Genomic DNA, 22,362 nt, shown 5'->3' on the forward strand with positions numbered 1-22,362 from the left:
TGCGATTGCTTTAAACGTCTCATATAGAGGGCGTAACTGTTAACTGTGGGACCTGGATTAACACGCCGTCAGATGGTAATTTGGCGGGGTGTTATAATATATATTTATATATATGAGTTGTAATCCCTTGAATGTAGCAATTTGCTTGAAATCCAACGGACCAATCAGAGCTCGACATGTGGTGCGACAATCACATGTAGGGGTGTTCAAAACCAGATATCCGAAAATTTGGATATTCGAATTTCGAATATTCGAAAATTCGGATAGTGAGTTTGACCAATCGATATCTGAATGTTATTATGCAGAGAAGTAATTCACGGGCTAAAGAACACAAAGATTAATTTTAACTCATATGAACTGCTTGGTATGTTTATTTTAGCCATGTTGAAGCTGATGCGGAGGTCATGGTTCGAGACAGAGTCGTATGGGATGGGGAAAATTGGGCTGGTCGATGGCACTGGATTCACGAAGTGGGGGGCAGAACACATGATGAACTACAAGACCTTAATAGGCTGATGCAACAGGCCTCGCTTCTGCCTGATTTACCTGATTCATGGGCTTGGGCTCCTGGTCCAAACGAGCGGTTCACAACAAAACGCCTAACCGAATTAATTGACTCCATATTGCTTCAAGGGAACAATGCTGCGTTAGGTACTCTCCGTAATAGTTTAATCCCTAAAAAGGTGGAATTATTTGTATGGAGAGCAAGGAAAGGTAGACTTCCAATTTTGTCGGAACTCGACAAGAGAGGAATTGATCTAAATTCGATACGTTGCCCACTTTGTGATGATGATATCGAAAGTTTAGACCATTCCTTAGTTTCATGCAAGATTGCGAAGGATAAATGGGTTAAAATTTTCAAGTGGTGGAAGTTGGGACCAATTCCAAGTTGTGACATTCACAATCTTTTAAATGGGGACACGGGTCAAAATTTCTCGGGTCTAGGCAAGTCTATTTGGGAAGGGGTAATTTGGACGACTTCTTTTCTAATTTGGAAGGATCGTAACAACAAAGTCTTCAAGAACAAATGTTGGAACGTGATAGTGCTCTAAATGAACATATATTTAGTATCAATATCCTTCTAATATGTAAAGCTTTTAGTTACTACTGTTCTATTTTTATGTAATAATCGTTTAAATAAATAAGTGCGAAGACATAAGAAGAAAACGACGATTTAAAGACGCAAATGACCAAAAAGCTCAAATGTACAAGATACAATCCAAGTGGTTCAATTTATTGATGAATAATGTCTAAAAATGACAAAAGTACAAGCAGCGAAACGCAAAGTACAAGATATCTAAGCATACGAAAAAGCATTCGAAAATCTGGAACCGAGACATGAACCAACTATCAACGTGCGACCAAACGGAGCTAAAATTACAAGTCAACTATGCACAAGAATATAATATTATATATAATTAATTATATATATATATATATATATATATATATATATATATATATATATATATATATATATATATTATATATTATTTTAATCAAAGCAGCCCATGTTTAATTCATTTGGTGAGCTGGAATTCGAATCTCCGCACTCGCGGAGCTGTGAAGCAAAAAACCTCCGCACTAGCGAAGCTGTACAGTTCAAAGTGGGCCTATAAAAGGCCGCGCATTCTGATCGATTTCCTCACACCTTTTTCTTTTTCTTTCTTTCAATCTATCGATATATATATATATATATATATATATATATATATATATATATATATATATATATATATATATATATATATTTATTTATAATTTTAAGTTTAATTTAATTATAATAATAATAATAATAATAATAATAATAATAATAATAATAATAATAATAATAATAATAATAATAATAATAATAATAATAATAATAATAATAATAATAAGGTTATTGTAAGAAATGTTTTATGGGTTTTAAAGTCGGAACTCTGTCCGTGTAACGCTACGTGATAAATAATCACTGTAAGCTATGTTCTTCCTTTTTAAATTAATGTATCGTAACTAAGTTATTATTATGCTTATTTGAGCCGAAGTAATCGTGATGTTAGACTAAATATTAAGATGGGGTTATTGGATTTTGTACCATAATTAAGATTTGGACAAAAGACCGACACTTGTGAACATTGGACTATTGACTATTAATAGGTAGGGGGTATTGTCTAATCGAATGATAACTCATTGGAACCTGTTGAACCTATCTTCAAATTAGTTAATTTAATAATTATTAAAATAATTATGTATGTCCTATTTAGTGACGTTTATACGACATCTTTTACGATCATTTAATTAATTATTCAGGTTGGGTAATTGATTATTCATTCTGATCAAGTGGGTAAATTAATATTCATATCTCATTAAAACAGGGGTGGATTACATACAAGGATAATTGGTGTAATTGTTAACAAAGTAATAAAACCTTGGATTATACGCAGTCGATAACCTGGTGTAATCATTAAACAAAGTATTAAAACCTTGTTACAGTTCGAATCCCTAATTAGTTGGAATATTTGACTTTGGGAATAAGGTTAATTTGACGAGCATTTTTAGAATTATGACCGATGGACTATTATGGACAAAAACCAGATACGTATCAAATAAATCCAGGACAAAGGACAATTAACCCAGATAAATAAATTAAAATCAAAACGTCAAACATCATGATTACGGAAGTTTAAATAAGCATAATACTTTTATTTCATATTTCATCGTACCTTTATTTACTGTCATTTTAATTACTGCAATTTACTTTATCACAATTTAAATTCTGTCATTTATATTATCGTCATTTATCTTTACGCATAAAATATAAAATCGACAAACTGGTTATTAAACGGTAAAAACCCCCTTTTATAATAATATTACTATATATAATTATATATATTTTATATAAATATAGTTGTTAAAAATATAACGTTAAACTCAGCTAGCTCCCTGTGGAACGAACCGGACTTACTAAAAACTACACTACTCTACGATTAGGTACATTTCCTATAAGTGTTGTAGCAAGGTTTAGGTATATCTCATTCTATATAAATAAATAAAACTTGTATCATATTTCGTCGTATTTAGTATAAAAAATAATAGTATTTCGTACACCTCCTCTGCACACATCAAGTATTTTTGGCGCCACTGCCGGGGACTCGGCGAAACGCTATATTTTTAATCTATATTTGTAAAAATATAATTATGTATAAGTTTGAAAAAAAAATATAAAAATATAAAAAAAATGTTTTTTAAGAGTTTGTTCAAAATATATAAAATTATCAAGTATTTGTATTTTTATTTTAAGTTTTTAAAATATAAGTTTATTTTTTATATATTTTCTATATATTATTTTATAAAACTAAAAAAATCAAATAAATATATAAAAAAAATACGAACTGGGCCAGTTAAATTTCGAAGCCCAATTCAGTTTTTAATTAAATTAAACTGGGCCGAGTCTGTTTTGGCCCAACAGCCGAACCCAACACTATTAAACCCCGCATCGCGGTATCCCTCAGGTACAAAATACCGCAATCGCGGAGCCTGCTCTGGCAGCAAACCTAGGACACATTAATTACGCTGTTAGGGTTTAATAATTATAATAATTAATTAATACTAGGGTTTTAATTTAATAATAATTAATTTTAGTTTTAATTAACTTTGTATTTTAAGTTTTAAGTAGTTTTATTAATTTATAAAGTAGTACCCTTTTTAATAAATAATATAAAAATATTTTTATAAAAATTATATTTTTATAACTTTAGTTTAATTTTTATTTTTTGTATCTTTTTATTTGTTAAAATTCATAATTTTTATATTTTTCATTCGTATTTAGTTTTAAGGTTAGTTTTTGCCGTAGTTTATTTTTATTTCTAGATTTTTAGGCTTTGCCGTAAAATCGCTTAAGTGCTTTTTTCTTTAGATTAAGATTTAGGCGCTTTAGAATTTTACGACGTCGCTTATCACTTTAATATTTAATATATTTTAGTGTCTTTTAAGTAATTGCCGTTTTCCGTTTAGAATTCCATTAAGCTTTAATACCTTTAGACGCAAGTTTTAATATTTAGTTTTTAGACTTTTAAGTTTCGACGCTTTACTTTCTTATTATTATTTTTCGACGTTTTTCGACGCACTCTTTTTCTTTCTTATTTCTCTACGCTCTAGTTTTTAGGACATAGATTTTTATTTTAAAATTTCGACGAAAAATTATTTTAAGCGGTTAAATTGATAGAAATCCAAATTTTCTGGTTCGTAGTAATAGTTGGATTTGTTAGTGGCGAGTTGTGGGCTTCCGATTTAAAGGGTCCTGGCTACCTACTGCATCTATTGTCTATTTGAAACGTGGGCAAAATCAGAAAAGTCTATTAATTTGATAACTTGTATAATTTTTTTTATTTTTATAACTAATAGGATATTCAGTGAATGCACCGAGCAAAACGTTCACCACCTTTCATATGTTCACCAGCTGTAACTCGATCAAGACATATAGCCAATATTGTCGCCGTTGATTTTTCTTTAGAATCGTCATCTAGTCGACCAAGTACCCCAATTAAAATTTTCGATAATCCATCTTTTGAACCTAATTTCACTATCGAGAACCCGAAGGATATTCAAGAACAATTCCAAGATCCTGAAACACTAATCATTCCTCCTGAACCACAAACCGTTAAATCAGAATCTTCTAGTTATTTGAATTCAACAAATTCAATTGTGGAAGTAACTGAACCTCTAAGTATGGAAGACAGAATAAGAGCCACACGCACGGGTCAAGGTCACGCCATTATTAAGCCAGATGTTAATGCGCCAGATTATGAAATCAAAGGACAAATCCTACACATGGTAACTAATCAATGCCAATTTAGTGGTACACCAAAAGAAGATCTAAACGAACATCTTCGAACCTTTAATAGGATCTGTACTCTATTCAAAATTAGAGAAGTTGAGGATGAACAGATCTATCTCATGTTGTTTCCCTGAACTTTAAAGGGAGAAGCCAAAGATTGGTTAGAATCGTTACCCGAAGGAGCGATTGACACATGGGATGTCTTAGTTGAAAATTTTCTTAAAAGATTCTTTTCGGCATCTAAAGCCGTGAGACTTCAAGGAGAAATTGTTACGTTTGCGCAAAAGCCAAATGAAACTCTATATGAGGCGTGGACAAGATTCGGAAAGTTGTTGAGAGGATGTCCTCAACACGGTTTAGACACTTATCAAATAGTACAAATATTCTACCAAGGTGTCGACGTTGCTACACGAAAAGACATCGACACAGCAGCTGGTGGTTCCATTATGAAGAAAACCGCAACTGAAGCTCACAAGATAATTGATAACACAGCCTCCCACTCTCATGAGTGGCATCAGGAAAAAGATATTTTTCGTTCATCTAAAGCGGCTAGAGCCGATTCTAGCCATGACTTTGATTCCGTTTCCGCAAAAATAGATGCTTTCGAGAGACGAATGGAAAAGATGACTAAAGATATTCACGCTATACGAATCAGTTGTGAGCAATGCGGTGGACCACACTTAACGAAAGATTGTCACATCGAGCAAACGATGGAACAACGTGAGAATGTTTCCTACATGAACCAAAGCCCGGTAAATAATTATCAAAATAATTATCAACAGCCAAGGCCAAACTTCAATCGAAATCAAAACATTCTTTAAAATCCAAATGGACCAAACAATAACTCGTATAACCAACAAGGTCCGAATAACCAACCAACTCAAAACAACACTTTCAATCAACAAAGACCTAGCTTGTATAAACCACCACAACAAACAGAAGAGAAAAAGCCAAATCTGGAAGAAATGATGGCAAAGCTAATGGAATCTCAAACACAATTTATTACATCTCAAACCTAAACAAATGAGAGGTTTGATCAGTCATTAAGAACTCAACAAGCTTCCATTTTGAATCTAGAAAAACACGCAGGTACTTTTGCTAGCATGATGAGTGAGAGGGAACAAGGAAAGCTACCGAGTAATACTGAAGTAAATCCTCGAAATGAGAATGTTAACATGGTATCAACAAATTCTGAAATCCAGCTTCAGAAGATGGGAAGGTTTTAGATGTGAGTAACAATGAAGAAGTTACAACACCACCACCACCACCCGAGTATGTAAAGCCAGTGGTGGCACCATACAGACCACCCATCCCGTTTCCAAGAAAAGGAGTTGAGTATGAGCAAGTAATAGGTAATAAAGTTTGTGATACCTCTGGAAAGAAGAAGAAGAAGAAGAATAAGAAAGTGCAAGAAACAAAAACCGTAAAAGTAAACCCGGTGAAGACAGTTCCACCAAAACCTCCACCCAGGTTGGGTGATTCGGGTGAATTTATTGTTCCTTATCTACTTAGTGATTATGTCATGTATGATGCACTAGCAGATTTAGGTGCGAGTGTGAGCGTTATGCCCCTTTCATTATATAAGAGATTAGGAGTAGGTGAGTTAAGTCCAACGAAAATGAGTGTTCGACTCTTTGATCAAACCATTAAGCACCCAGTTGGAATTGCTGACAACCTACCCGTTCAAGTAGGTAATTTAACCTTTCTAGTCGAATTTATTGTCATTGACATAGAAGAGGACTCAAACATTCCTCTAATTTTAGGTCGACCATTTTTAGCATCCACCGAGGCGTTCATTAATGTAAGAGAGGGTAGAATGACACTTAGTGATGGTGACAAATCGATCACCTTTATGAGTCGAAAGTCTAAATCTCCATCAACCAAAACCGTTGAACCAATAAAAACGATCGATGAGAAGCATATTGTTTTACCAACTCCAACGGTAGTGCTTAACAATAATAAAATGCCTAAGTGTGTGGAAGATGAAGTAACACCTAATGATGACTTGATAACAAAGAATCCCATTGTTGATGCGAAATTAAATGACCCTGTTATTAACAGTTCAATGAAAAAACTTATTAAACGGATTCGTGATGCTAGAACCAAAGGGAACTTTAAGTTATGTAACCGGTTAGTATCCAATCTATCGCCTAAAGAAAAGGCGAAACTAGTTGAATTTGTGGATATTACACAGGAATCTGACCAATGTCTTAAAGCAAAAGTTATAGATATGCAAGTTGATTATGGTCCAAGAGAAATTGACGATGAAGTTAATCACAATTTTGACACCACAACTACCTAAGTGTGGGGAGATTCAAATGTTCTAAAAGAAAATGCTTTCTAGAGTTAGTTGTCTGTTCTCGTGTAGTTCCAAGAATGAAATCCGATTGGTCTTTTCCGCTAGCAGACACTAAAGAACTAGTTTTCTCCCCCCCATTCTAAATTTTTTTATAGTTTTTATATGAAATTTATATGCATTTTTAAATTTATGTTTTGTGTGAATTTAAAAACAAAATTTACTTTATTTCATTAAGTTTTAAAAAAAATAATTTCTAAAATTCATTTTAAGTTAAAGACAAGGTCATGAAACCGAAATTGCTTTACCCGATGGCGAGGCGAAAAATTTTGTTATAATTATTTTTAATATTATTGATCTAAAGTATACCAAAAAAATTAAAAAACCCAAAAATCTTTGCTTTTAAAACAATCGCTTTAAAAAACGACAAATTTTAAATTTTGTCGAGGAACGGACTAGGTAAACATACCGAAACTACCTAAAGTAAAAGGAAACAAAATTTTAAAAAATTATTCATTTAAATTGTTTTAATAAATAAAGGTTTTATAACATATATATATATATATACATATATATATATATATATATATATATATATATATATATACATATATATATATACACACATATATATATACATATATATATATATATATATACACATATATATATACATATATATATATATATATATATATATATATATATATATATATATATATATATATATATATATATATATATATATGTATATATATATATATGTTTGTAGTTTATCTTATGTACAAAACACGGTAAAACAGCGCATTTTCAAAGACTGACATTAAAGTTCAGCAAAAGCTACTAATTTTGACAACAAGACGCAAAATATCAAATGTGATATAAAATAATATGTTTGCAAACTCGGTATTTTTAATCACTTTTCTACACTAATCACCCTCATGAATTTATAATTATAGTATGATTTCATGCAAATGAGGGCATTGCATGATCTCAAGTGTGGGGAAGGGTTAAAATTCTCTCTGGTTTACACTTAGTTTAATTGTCAAATTTTGTGAAAATTTGAAAAAATTTCAACTAAATGAATTCAAAATCATGTTTATACATATTTATGAACGATAAAACTAGGTGTTAATGCCGAAATTATTGTTACCTCGGAGAGAACATAAATGGTGAAACAACCCAAAACGCTTGAATTCAATTAAAATGGAATAGAAGAGAATAAAAAGGCAAAGAAAAGAATAAATAAAAGCTAAGTGTGAGAAGAATTTACCAAGTTCCTTAAAACATATATCACGTATTTTTGTACAAGATTATTGCAGGTACTTTTGCTTTGGACTAAACTAATCAGTTTTACCCGATTTACTGTAATATATTTGAAAGAAAGATGGATCTACACGATGAATCAATTCCATCATTAAAAGGAAGTAAAGTCTTCCAAAAAAGACACGCGTTTCTTGATTTAGGTCAGGAAGTTGTCGTCCGGACCAGCTGTAGGTTGACGAAAAATCTAGAAAAGTCATCTCTAAAATCAGCAGGAAATCCACGGACCTCAGCATCAAATAGGGTCGCCGAGTGGTCAGACTTATCCTAACCATGCGAGGATCTGTCTCGTAAAATAGGGAGGGCGCCGTGCAAATTAGCTTGATAAGACTAATGAATCAGACCTCCAGAAAGGATAATCTCCTTAAAGATTAAAAATCAACTTTTAAGCCTTATATTACTCAATCCTTGAGATTGACCTTAAAGATTGAGAATTACAAACTCATGGAATTCGATGATATCTAAACTCGAGCTTGAACGAGAAAATATTTTGATCAAATTAAAACCGATTTGTTTTCTGAAAAACCTATTTTCAATGCGTTCATTACCATTGAACATAAAATTCTGAGAATTCACCGGAATTCATTAGGTCACCTGAACCAAATCGGGTGTCAACCGTAAGAACGGTGGTTGCATAGCATGGTCGAAGACAGAACCTTGTGCCAGATCGGACAATTATAGGGTGATCTTTATTATTTCTCCTATAAAGGATAGTAATTGCATCTGACACGTTGTGGACCATGAACAAATGCATGTCATTAGACATTGCCTTAACAGTTACTTGTTTATCGCTTTCCTATATAACCGGACGGTAGTTTACCAAAAGGTAATATACGGAGCAAGTATACTGGACGTGTTGCTTTCCCAACACAAGGTTAGCAAGTGGGTGAAACAAAACCGAAAGTTTTGAGCTAAAATTTTCAAACCTGAAACCCACAAAACCCACAAAAACATTTTGCAAACACCGGTGAAGGGTTATTTCGGAAAACTTATCTAGGGTAAAAACTAGATTGAATTTTCAAAAGATCAAATGTTTTCATAAAGATCCAGTTTCCTAACGGATCTAAATTTTTATAGTCATGTGAGACTGTAAACCACATCGTTACCATCATTGTTCATAACCGCCGTATTGAAATCACTGATGTACAAAGTGTGAAGAATAAAGAAGTGATTCTAGTAAAGTTATATTCAAGTTCTATATTGCTTGAGGACAAGCAACGCTCAAGTGTGGGAATATTTGATAATGCAAAAAACGAACATATATTTCATAGCATTATCCTTCAAGAAAGACAAGCTTTTGGTTGCAATTGTTCTATTTACAAGTGATATTCATTTAAATAATAAAAGGTGAAGACAAAAGACAGATTCGACAATTTGAAGACGCAAACGACCAAAAAGCTAAAAAGTACAAAGTACAATCCAAGTGGTTCAAATTATTGATGAGAAACGTCTAAAAATGACAAGAGTACAAGCCGTGAAACAGAAAGTACAAGATATTATGTAACAACCCGACTTCGCTTTACCAAAAACACACTACAATTTTTTTTTTCTGGTGCAGCACATCTGGACGGCGTCCAGCAATGAAGGGTGGGATGGCATCCAGCAGATCTGGATGGCGTCCAATTGGCCTTCCAGCTGCTGTCCCCGGGTCCAACTTACACGAGCGGAAATCCTGCTTCCCGAAACTTTTAACCGAAAACCTTTTCACAACATATCACAATATAATAAACTAAGTGGTTTTTCAAAACAAGTTTTACATCATCGGGCCCACATCGGCCAGAATTACGCGTTTCGTTCAAAAGTACAAGTTTCGACCATACTAGTTTAATTTCCAAACGACACTAGAACATGGTGTTTGGGGTTAAACTACCCAAATCTTGGCCGAACTTCCAAAAGCTACCCAAAAGCATCCCCTATCAAAATAAGCGGGAGACCACTAATCCAACCGAATACCTTTTCCTTTGTCCGCGCCAGAGCCTAAAAAGGTAAACAACGAGAGGGTAAGCTAAAGCTTAGTGAGTGCAACAATTATACATATACATATATAACCTACTTACATGCATCACTTACACAATACCGTCCACGAGCTAGCAATTCGACAATCATGCAAAACATTAAGCATATACCAATAACCGAAATTCACAATGAGCTAGCAATACCAATAGCATATAGTTCATAATTAAAATATTCCGATACAAAATTTATACAACCATGGTTAACCAATCGAACAAGAGAACGGTACTTAAAAGACCGTCGGAGTTCATAACATCCATTAGTGTTACTTAAACACCGCGTAATCACTAATCCCTCGGGTGATGTCTTGAACAACGCGACTCACTCACCCCGATGGCAATGTGGCGTCTTGAACAACGCGACGAATCCACATGTCAATCAAAACAATGAGTGGTGCCTTGAACACCGCGGCATCCACTCCCATGACAATGTGGTGCCTTGAACACCGCGGCATCCACATGTCAATCAACCAATGAGTAGTGTCTTAAACACCGCGACAATACTACTCGTTACTTAGAATGTGGTGTCTTGAACAACGGGACAATGCCACATTCATACAACACAAATAAATACATTATATACGGACACGCATAATTATTCCACTCACCTTAACGATTCGATGATGGTTTTATACTTCCGCAAACTTCAAAGCAAAGTACCTAATATAATAAATACTTCAATCAACACACAATCTAGTTGGACTAAATACTAACAATTCACTTATGTGCATTTAGTGACTTAAATGCATTAAATGCCCCATTTCACCAAAACCGCCCCTTAAGGGTCAAGACCATCATTAATCACTTAAAAGCTAGTGATTAAGGTCCAACAACATTAACTATCACACCATTAGGGTATTTCACACCCACATTTCTCAACTAGGTCAATCATTAGCCCTTTGACTAATTTAAAGTCAACGTACCCATTTCAGGTCATCCACTAACCCAAATGACAACCACAAACATTAACTACAAGTGTGCTAGCGATTTACTAGGCCTTTAAGACCCATTTACATACTTTAACTTTTCAAAACCCTAGGTTAGTCATCTTTGAGTCTTCATGACCCAAACTTACCCAAAAACCCCTAAATCACTAACAAATGGGTTTTAATGTTCATCACTAGCCCAAACCCTAACCCTTAAACAATTTAAACTAAGGAAATCAAGTTTAGGACTTACCACCATAATCAAAACGTAGCTAGTGAGGAGATGAACAACTTTAATGCTTGAGCTCTAACCCGAAACAAGCTTCTTCTTTCTTAGATGGAGCTTTCTCACTCTAAAACTTTCCTCTCTCTCTCTAAACTTGAAGTGAAAGGATGAGATGGTTGATAATGGAGTGAATGAGGCTCCACCAACTGATCTAAGGCCTTAAATTCGTTCCCCAAGTGAATTTACCAAAATACCTACTTAAAATATCTAAAAAAATAAGGCAGCTGGCCTGCCAGCAAAACTGGACGGCGTCCAAATTTCTAGACGGCGTCCAGCCCTTCAAAATGGGACAGCATCCCACCAATTTGGATGGCGTACAAAGCACCTGGGAAAACAGGATCTTACAACTCTCCCCCACTTGAACCGGATTGCAACGCAATCCAAGCCGCATGACATGTAGGAGGATATACAAGAACAAACTCTTCAAGCTCCCAAGTAAACTCGGAACCTTTACTACGACGCCATAGAACTTTAAAAGTCCTAACCACTTTATTTCTCAATCTTTTGACCTTCTCTTTCGAGTATAGCAATCGGCTCCTCAACATACTCCAACTTATTATTTAGCTCAATCTCGTCTAATGGTACCCATGATGAATCATCCGCAAGACACTTACGGAGATGGGAAACATGGAATGTATTATGGATCCCCGCAAGTTCTTCGGGTAATTCCAAATGATACGTAACTTCGCCAACCCGAGCTAAAACTTTAAATGGGCCAATAAACCGAGGAGCTAACTTTCCCCATTTTCAAAAACGAATAATACCTTTCCATGGCGAAACCTTAAGCATCACCATGTCACCTTCTTGGAATTCGATCATTCGCCTACGTTTGTCGGCATACGACTTTTGTCTATCTTGCGCCTTTTTCAAATGAGCCCGAATCATATCGATTTTGCTATTCGTTTCTAAAACCAAATCGGTACTCCCGATTTCCTTTTGTCCCACTTCACCCCAACAAATTGGAGTTCGACATCTTTGCCCATAAAGCATCTCATACGATGGCATCCCGATACTAGTATGATAACTATTATTATACGAGAATTCCACCAAAGGCAAGTGCTCGTCCCAACTACCACCGAAATCAATAATACACGCCCGTAACATATCCTCTAATGTTTGATTCGTACGTTCAGTTTAACCGTCCGTTTGGGGATGATACGCCGTGCTCAATTTTAATTGTGTACCCATATCGTCATGAAACTTTTCCCAAAACCGAGATGTAAAACGGGTATCTCGATCCGAAATAATAGATATAGAAACCCCATGTCGAGCGACTACTTGCTTGATAAACAATTTAGCAAAGGTCTCCGATGATATCGCTTCCCGAATGGGAAGAAACAAAGCACTTTTTGTCAATCGGTCAACTATCACCCAAATTAAATCAAATTGGCTTCTCGCCATCTTTGGTAACTTTGTGATAAAATCCATGGTAATGTGCTCCCATTTCCACTTCGGGATTTCTAACGGTTGTAACTTACCATACGGCTTTTGGTGTTCGGCTTTAACTTGCAAACACGTGACGCATTGCTCAACATACTTAACAACATCACGTTTCATGCCCGGCCACCAATACTCCTTCCTTAAATCAAGATACATTTTTGTTGCGCACGGATGAATGGAATACTTTGACTTATGTGCTTCATCAAGTAGCACTCGTCGATAATCACCCATCTTAGGCACCCACACTCTTCCTTGAAAAGACAACAAACCACGCGAGCCCATAGTAATGAACTCCGATTGCCCCACTATTCATTCCGCATGCTTGTTGTGAACGTAAGCCTCTATTTGAATCACACCAAGTTTTTCAAGAAAATCGTTAGTAATAATCATACGTAACAATCCCAATCGTAACGCCGGGTGATGACTCTTTCGACTTAATGCATCCGCGACCACATTTGCCTTGCACGGATGATAAAGTATTTAACAATCATAATCTTTTACCACATCCATCCACCTACGTTGACGATAATTCAAATCTGTTTGGTTAAAGAGATGTTTCAAACTCTTATGATCCGAATAAATCGTTCTCTTGACACCATATAAGTAATGGCGCCAAATTTTCAATGCATGCACAACTGCCGCCAACTCAAGATCATGAGTCGAATATCTCATCTCGTGTTCCTTTAATTGTCGAGAGGCGTAAGCGATGACTTTATCTCTTTGCATTAGAACACACCCGAGTCCATTTAAAGACGTGTCATAATAAACCGTCATGTCTTCCGCACCTTCCGGCAACACCAACACCGGAGCTTGACACAACTTTTCTTTTAACAATTGAAAAGCAATTTCTTGCTCGTTCTCCCAAATAAACCTCGCGTTCTTCCTCGTCAATTTCGTCAACGAAGAATCGATCTTAGAAAAGTCTTGGATAAACCGGCGATAATAACCGGCCAATCCGAGAAAACTTCGGATTTCCGTAGGCGTAGTCGGTCGTCTCCAACTCTTCACCGTCTCTATCTTCCCCGGATCTACTTGAATACCGTCTTTGTTCACAATGTGACCAAGGAATTGAACTTCCCTTAGCCAAAATTCACATTTGGAGAATTTAGCATACAACTTCTCCTTCCGCAACATCTTTAACACACTCCGCAAATGATGTTCATGTTCCTTCGTACTCTCCGAATAGACAAGTATGTCGTCAATGAACACAATTACCGACTTGTCCAACATAGGTTGGCACACTCGGTTCATAAGATCCATGAATGCTGCCGGTGCATTTGTAAGACCAAAAGGCATTACCACGAATTCAAAATGCCCATAACATGTTTGAAAAGCCATTTTCTCAATGTCTTCCTCACGGACCCGCATTTGGTGATAGCTGGACCGTAGGTTGATTTTAGAGAAATACGTTGCACCTTGGAGTTGGTCAAACAAATCGTCAATCCGAGGCAATGGATAACGATTCTTGATCGTCACTTTGTTCAACTCCCGATAATCGATTCACATCCGCATACTACCATCCTTTTTCTTCACGAATAAAACCGGAGCGCCCCATGGCGAAGCACTCGGTCGAATGAAACCCATCTCAAGAAATTCTTGGGTTTGATTTAACAACTCTTGCATTTTCGTTTCCGCTAAACTATAAGGAGTTTTAGCAATGGGGGTAGCTCCCGGAACCAACTCAATGCGAAATTCAACTTGTCTTTCCGCCGGAACACCCGGTAACTCGTCCGAAAAAACGTCTTCGAATTCACTAACCACCGGAATTTCACGAATGGGTGGTGGCTCATCACGAGTATCAACAACATGGGCAAGAAAAGCCATGCCACCACAAACAAGGAAACGACGTGCCCGTGCAAAAGTGCATATCGGCACAAGTCTTCTTCGCTTATCACCGTGAATAATTAACTCTCCCCCACTTGGGGTCTTCACACGAATAAATTTTTCATGGCATGCAATATCGGCTCAATTATGATCGAGCCAATCCATACCAACAACGATATCAAAATCACCCAAAGACATCGGGATAAGATCAATCTTAAAGTTTTCGGCACCAAAAACGACATCACAATTTTTACACACATCCACCACTAGCACCGTCTTACCGTCCGCTATTTCGACTTCTACTGGACGACTTAACTTAGCTAACGGTCTATTAAGTCTAGGCACAAATTTTGGAGACACAAACGACAAATTTGCACCGCTATCAAATAGAATCCTTGCCGGATTAGAGTTAACCATAAAAGTACCTGAGACAACTTCGTTGGATTGCTTGGCCTCATCATTGGTCATCAAGTAATTGCGACCCCTAGCCGTACCCACCGCCTTTTGAAGCCGCTTGACATTATCATTTCGCAACTCGGGACATTCCGGCCTCTTGTGCCCTTCTTTACCACAATTATAACAAGTGACTTTGGTTGTAGAAGATGGGTTGGTGCAATCACGGGCCATATGCCCCTTTCGTCTACAATTGTGACAAGAATAACGGAATTCTCTAGGAACACTCTTCTTCACACTATTAGCACTTTCGGAACCCTTCTTACTCTTTTTGTTTGAAAAGTTCAAATGGCTCGATCCTTCAATCTTTCTCTTGTCGAACGTAAAGCCACCTTTTCTCAACACAAGTGCCTCAAACCCTTTGGCCATATCGAACAACTCATCAAAGCTCTTTCCTACATTCACACTTATCTTCTCTTGATAACTATCATTCAAGATTCGATACAAATCTTCTTTCAACATTTTATCATTCCCGACATACTCCGGGCAAAATTGGGTCTTGGACAAAAACACGAATTTGAGAGTGTTCAAATCCATCGACCCTTGCCTCAAGGAACATAACTCGTCCTTAAGCCTAGTAAGATCGACCGAAGTTCAGTATTCTTTGAAAAATTCGGACTTGAATTCATCCCAAGTGAATTCCATGCATTGCTCTTCACCATAAACTTGGAGCTTTGCGTCCCACCATAACTTAGCATCGCCCCTCAACATACCACACTCGTACCTTGTCTTCTTATCGGGAGGACATTCACAAGTACGGAAGGCCCCCTCCATATCGGAGATCCAACGGGCACTCTTTAGAGGGTCTCGTTCACCTTCAAAGGTGAGAGGTTGAGAATCCTTGAAGTTCTTATAGAGAATGTCCCGTCTTCCCACATTATCTTCGTGAAGCACGGCCTTAACTTGCTCCTTTACTACATTGACTAGTTGCTCGTCAATCATATCTAGAAATATTTTCTTAACATCCTCGAGGAACTCCGCCATTTGACATTTAAAGATGGCCTCAACTTTGGCCGTGAACTCAATGTCCTCACTCGTACTTCCATCATTGGTGTCCTGTCCATTTCTCATCTTCATTCTATAAAACGGAAAAGATTAAACAATGAAACGGAAGGACATAACACATATGTATATACATATACACCACACTACCCCATCTTGCTTAATATTCGTCGTACATCGCTTGTTTGACACGATTTGAACCCGTAACAATGGTAGCTAATCATTGTTACGCGAGCACGTCGCATTAACTTGCTAGTACAATGCCTATCTCGCTTAATGATTGCTAATACAACACAAAACAATTAGCGCAAGGTTAGTTCACATAAACCTAAGCACTAATCAACACCCGGTCCGGCCCGTCTCCTACAAGTCCCGCATAAAAATGCATACACAAATAAATCTAAGTCTAGGCACCTATCTCAAATCGCCTAAATCTCTTAGACCATGCTCTGATACCACTTGTAACAACTCGACTTCGCTTTACCAAAAACACACTACAAATTTTTTTTTCTGGTGCAGCACATCTGGACGGCGTCCAGATATCTGAACGGCGTCCAGCAATGAAGGGTGGGACGGCATCCAGCAGATCTGGATGGCATCCAATTGGCCTTCCAGCTGCTGTCCCCGGGTCCAACTTACACGAGCGGAAATCCCGCTTCCCGACACTTTTAACCGAAAACCTTTTCACAACATATCACAATATAATAAACTAAGAGGTTTTCATCATCAAAACAAGTTTTACATCACCGGGCCCACATCGGCCCGAATTACGCGTTTCGTTTAAAAATACTAGTTTCGACCATACTAGTTTAATTTTCAAACGACACTAGAGCATGGTGTTTGGGGTTAAACTACCCAAATCTGGGCCGAACTTCCAAAAGCTACCCAAAATCATACCCTATCAAAATAAGCAGGAGACCACTAGTCCAACCGAATACCTTTTCCTTTGTCCGCTCAGAGCCTAAAAAGGTAAACAACGAGAGGGTAAGCTAAAGCTTAGTGAGTGCAACAATTATACATATACATATATAACCTACTTACATGCATCACTTACACAATACCGTCCACGAGTTAGAAATTCGACAATCATGCAAAACATTAAGCATATACCAATAACCGAAATAAACAATGAGCTAGCAATACCAATAGTATATAGTTCATAATTAAAATATGCCGATACAAAATTTATACAACCATGGTTAACCAATCGAACAAGGGAACGGTACTTAAAAGACCGTCGGAGTTCATAACATCCATTGATGTTACTTAAACACCGCGTAATCACTAATCCCCCGGGTGATGTGTTGAACAACACGACTCACTCACCCCCATGACAATGTGGCGTCTTGAACAACGGGACGAATCCACATGTCAATCAAAACAATGAGTGGTGCCTTGAACACCGCGGCATCCACTCCCATGACAATGTGGTGCCTTGAACACCGCGGCATCCACATGTCAATCAACCAATGAGTAGTGTCTTAAAGACCGCGACAATACTACTCGTTACTTAGAATGTGGTGTCTTGAACAACGCGACAATGCCACATTCATACAACACAAATAAATACATTATATACGGACACGCATAATTATTCCACTCACCTTAACGATTCGATGATGGTTTTATACTTTCGTAAACTTCAAAGCAAAGTACCTAATATAATAAATACTTCAATCAACACACAATCTAGTTGGACTAAATACCAATAATTCACTTATGTGCATTTAGTGACTTAAATGCATTAAATGTCCCATTTCACCAAAACCGCCCCTTAAGGGTCAAGACCATCATTAATCACTTAAAAGCTAGTGATTAAGGTCCAACAACATTAACTATCACACCATTAGGGTATTTCACACCCACATTTCCCAACTAGGTCAATCATTAGCCCTTTGACTAATTTAAAGTCAACATACCCATTTCGGGTCATTCACTAACCCAAATGACAACTACTAATATTAACTACAAGCGTGCTAGCGATTTTGTAACGACCCTGGAATTTCCAACGTTTATTTTATTAATAATTATTATTATTAATACGCGTGTTTAAACGAATGTACGTTATTACATTTACATGTTGCCTTGATTGCCCGTACTTGACTTTTAATTGCCCGAAACATCTTTGTGACACCCGGAACTTTCACGAATAATATTTTTAGATATTATTTACATTCATGATTAAATTTATTAATCATTTTAATTAACAAAGGTTACTTGTTAGTTACTTGGGCTTTAATTGGTTTAACTTGGTAAATACCTGAACTTGGGCCTTGTTAGTGTTAATGGACTTATGTAAGCCCACCCTACTTCTTAATGGACTTAGTTAGCCCACCAAGAACTTGTAAGTATCAAGTTAAATGGAAACTATTTGGTTAACTTGCATGGAATCTAGTTATACATCTTCCCCATGAACTAACACCTTAATATCCAACTTTAATGAACTTTACAAGCTAGTAACCAAAGAACTACTCCCCCCTCCCTTTTTTGCTGCAGAACCGTGGCCTAGAAGGCCATGGTGGGAGTGTTTGATTCATTTTTGTATCACCTCTTCACTTGCATTCCCTTTTTACTTTAACTTATTTTGGGAACTGAGAATACATGCGGATTTTTTGTTTTACATACTAGGCATGGGTACTTAAACTTTATATGTGTGGGTTACACAACGGCATAAACATTCCCTTTAACTCGGTAATGTTTAATCATTGGTTTTTGAACTGTGAACACGAATCTTAGATATGGATCCATAGGGTTTGACATCCCCACTCGGGCTAGTAGCGCTAGCATTTAACGAGTGTTTAATACTTCATAAACATACGCACTTGCCAAGTGTACTTTCAGGGGGTATAAACGTTAAGTTAGTTACCAAGTGCCCACGGTTAACATATACTTTATCATACTGTTTTGAAACGCTCTTTGTAGCACTGAAATCTCGTGGCCTACCTTACATACTGTTATACTTAAACTATAGCTCACCAACCTTTGTGTTGACATTTTTAAGCATGTTTTTCTCAGGTGCTTGAGGTTAGCTTCCGCTGTGTACTAGTCGTGCTGTAGACACCCGCTGCTTAGAGTTGTCATCGCATGAACTACTTTATTTTGCATTCAAACATTCGTACTTTTGAATTATGACTTGTAACGACCTTTTGGGGTCACGTACACTTATTTATTGCTTCTACTTAGTGAAGCATGCTTTTGAAATGTAAAACATTTGATGTCGGTTATGACATCACCTTTTTATCGTGAATGAAACTTCTTTAATTACAGCATATAGTACTTAACCTTGTAATGATCCTGTTGTTGATGATTCGTACACGATGGTTTTGTACGCGGCATCACATTTGGTATCAGAGCATTGGTTGTAGGGAATTAGGTTGCATTAGTGAGTCTAAGACCGACCCGAGTAGGATTCACTAATAGGACTAATCTACAACTTGCTAGTTTACTTGTTTCCGCTGAACTTACTGCATGCTGCTGCTTACTTTTTCTGCTATATGCCGTATGCTACTACATGATTTCACTACTGCATGATGCTACTTGCTTTCGATTGCATGCTACTTTCATACGAATTACTGTTATTGCCATGCTAGTTACCGTTATACATGATTTAAACTGTTGGCCTATTATTTGCTTGCTTTATGACATACTGACATGGAAAATTTATTTTTCCTTGTTCAGATGTCAGATGTTTCACCTGCTGGCATTTTGGGCAGTACAGACTCAGACCCCGTCGCCCTACCTACTGCTACATCTGCTGCTGCTACTGCCGATACACCGGCCCCGACACCCACTAGTGATCCCGGTGCTTCTACTTCAGGAGCTGGTACTAGTGCACCTGCCCCAGTGTCTGCTCCCAGACCCTCGAGGTCACAGACCCGCATTGGTGGTATTGAGATCCCCGCGGAGTTCGGGGAAGGGCCGTTTCATAACCACATGCGCACGCCTTGCCGACGCACTCCCGACGGACGTTTAGTCGTGATTCCGCCAGGCAGACATAGACAGATGTTGGCTGCCTTCGGACGCTTCGGATTACCAGCTCAGCCACCAGTGTCACCACCACACGATTCGGATGACTCATCATCCACCGATTCTTCATCATTAGACGACTCCAGCGATGATGAGGATCCTGCTGATAGACCTATTCAGGCACCCTCCACCCCGCCGAGGAAGCGGTACCGTTTCGACGGCACCGTCATTCCAGGGGTGAATGGAGGTCGTGCTTTTACTGACGCTTTTGGCCATCGTCGAAGGGTTACTGCTCGTAAACGAGTTGTGCCATAACCTGCCGACCCACAGATACGTAAGGTTCCCCGTTACGTATTGACTATTCCTGGAACCGTACCACCTAGATTTAGATACGGACCACTTACATCTAGGGACGTACCGTCTACATCCGAAGCGGGACCATCTACATCAGCACCACCGGCACCACCCGCCCACCCGCCCCACCTGCACCGCCTGCCCCACCAACTCCCTCTAACGAGGAACTGATGAGGGAGATTGAGACTCTCCGAGCTCGAGTCACTAAGCTCGAGGATCAGTTGGCTTGAGGAGCAGTTCACCCGCCTTCACCGTAGGACCTTGTATTTAGATTTCATGATGTAATCTAGATATAGTTTCATGTATTTCATATGTATTGTACGAACTTATTCAGGTGTATGAAACTTATTATTATTAATGAATGGAACTTTGCGTTATTTAATTCTTGCACGATGTTCTATTTACATTACTGTACGATGATTCTGTGGTATTTATACCTAGATGCGTTATTTAATAACATGTGATGTTTTGATTCCATGTTGGTTGTTATATACTGTATTATTACTACTTGAATACTGGATTTTGACTTGAGTCAAAATTTTTGTTTAGAATACCATGGGTAACGGAAGATCCACACCTACCGCCACCCAGATTGAGGACATGATCAACAAACGGGTCGCTGCAGCCCTAGCAGAAAGAAATCTCGAAGCTCCACCGCCACCACCACCGGTTATTCCACCCGTTCGAAATGGGTGTACATACAAGGAATTCCAGAGCTGCAAACCGCATAACTTCAGTGGCACCGAGGGACCAGTTGGTCTCACCAGATGGTTCGAGAAACTTGAATCAGTATTCCGAGTTAGCAACTGTTCGGAGGACAATAAGACCAAGTTTGCATCTTGCACGCTATCTGACGGCGCGCTAACGTGGGGGAACACGTTAGCTCAAGCGAAAGGGATTGATGAGGCGTATGCTACGCATTGGGAAGAGTTTAAGTGTGCTATGATTGAGGAATACTGTCCAAGGACCGAAATACAAAAGATGGAGATCGAATTTATGCAGCTGAAAGCCGTGGGAAACGATCTTAACAGTTACAATCGTAGGTTTTTGGAGTTAGCACTGATGTGTCTTACCATGGTCACCCCCGAATTTAAGCGCATGGAGAAATACTTCTCGGGACTCCCTAAGTCCATCAAAGGAAATGTCACCTCATCCAAACCACCGAATGTTCCCGAAGCAATGCGCATGGCGCATACTCTCATGAATCAGATTCTTATTGATGAGCCGGAGAAGGCTAAGTTTGAAGCTGGTAGTAGCGAAAAGAGGAAATGGGACAACAACCACAACAACCACAACAACCACAACAACCACAACAACAACAACAACAAGGGGATAAACTACGATCAGACCCCCGCCAAGAGGCACAACAACGGTGGAAACCCTAATCCCAACAACAACACCAACACCAACCCGAACTACAAAGGAACCTTACCACAATGCAAGCGATGTTACAAACACCACACTGGGTATTGCAATGTTGTCTGTGAGAAGTGCCAACGGGCTGGGAACATCGGGAAAGACTGCAAGGTCACCACTTTGAATGGGAAGCCGAACCCCACAGGGCCGAAGAAGTGTTACGAATGCGGGCAGACGGGCCATTTCAGAAATGCATGTCCAAATAAGCGAAAAGATGGAGGACCACCTCGTGGTAGAGCTTTTAA

General features: G+C 37.8%; 1 protein-coding gene across 1 annotated transcript; it reads left to right on the plus strand.

The window, feature by feature from the left end:
- The first annotated feature begins 404 nt into the window (after positions 1-404).
- LOC139875433 (uncharacterized) lies at positions 405-1,052 on the plus strand. The gene has a single exon (XM_071862770.1). It carries the CDS (start codon positions 405-407, stop codon positions 1,050-1,052), a length of 648 nt encoding a protein of 215 aa, XP_071718871.1.
- Positions 1,053-22,362: the final 21,310 nt, after the last annotated feature.

Source organism: Rutidosis leptorrhynchoides, chromosome 11 (genome assembly GCF_046630445.1).
Source record: "Rutidosis leptorrhynchoides isolate AG116_Rl617_1_P2 chromosome 11, CSIRO_AGI_Rlap_v1, whole genome shotgun sequence".
Classification (NCBI taxonomy): Eukaryota; Viridiplantae; Streptophyta; class Magnoliopsida; order Asterales; family Asteraceae; genus Rutidosis; species Rutidosis leptorrhynchoides.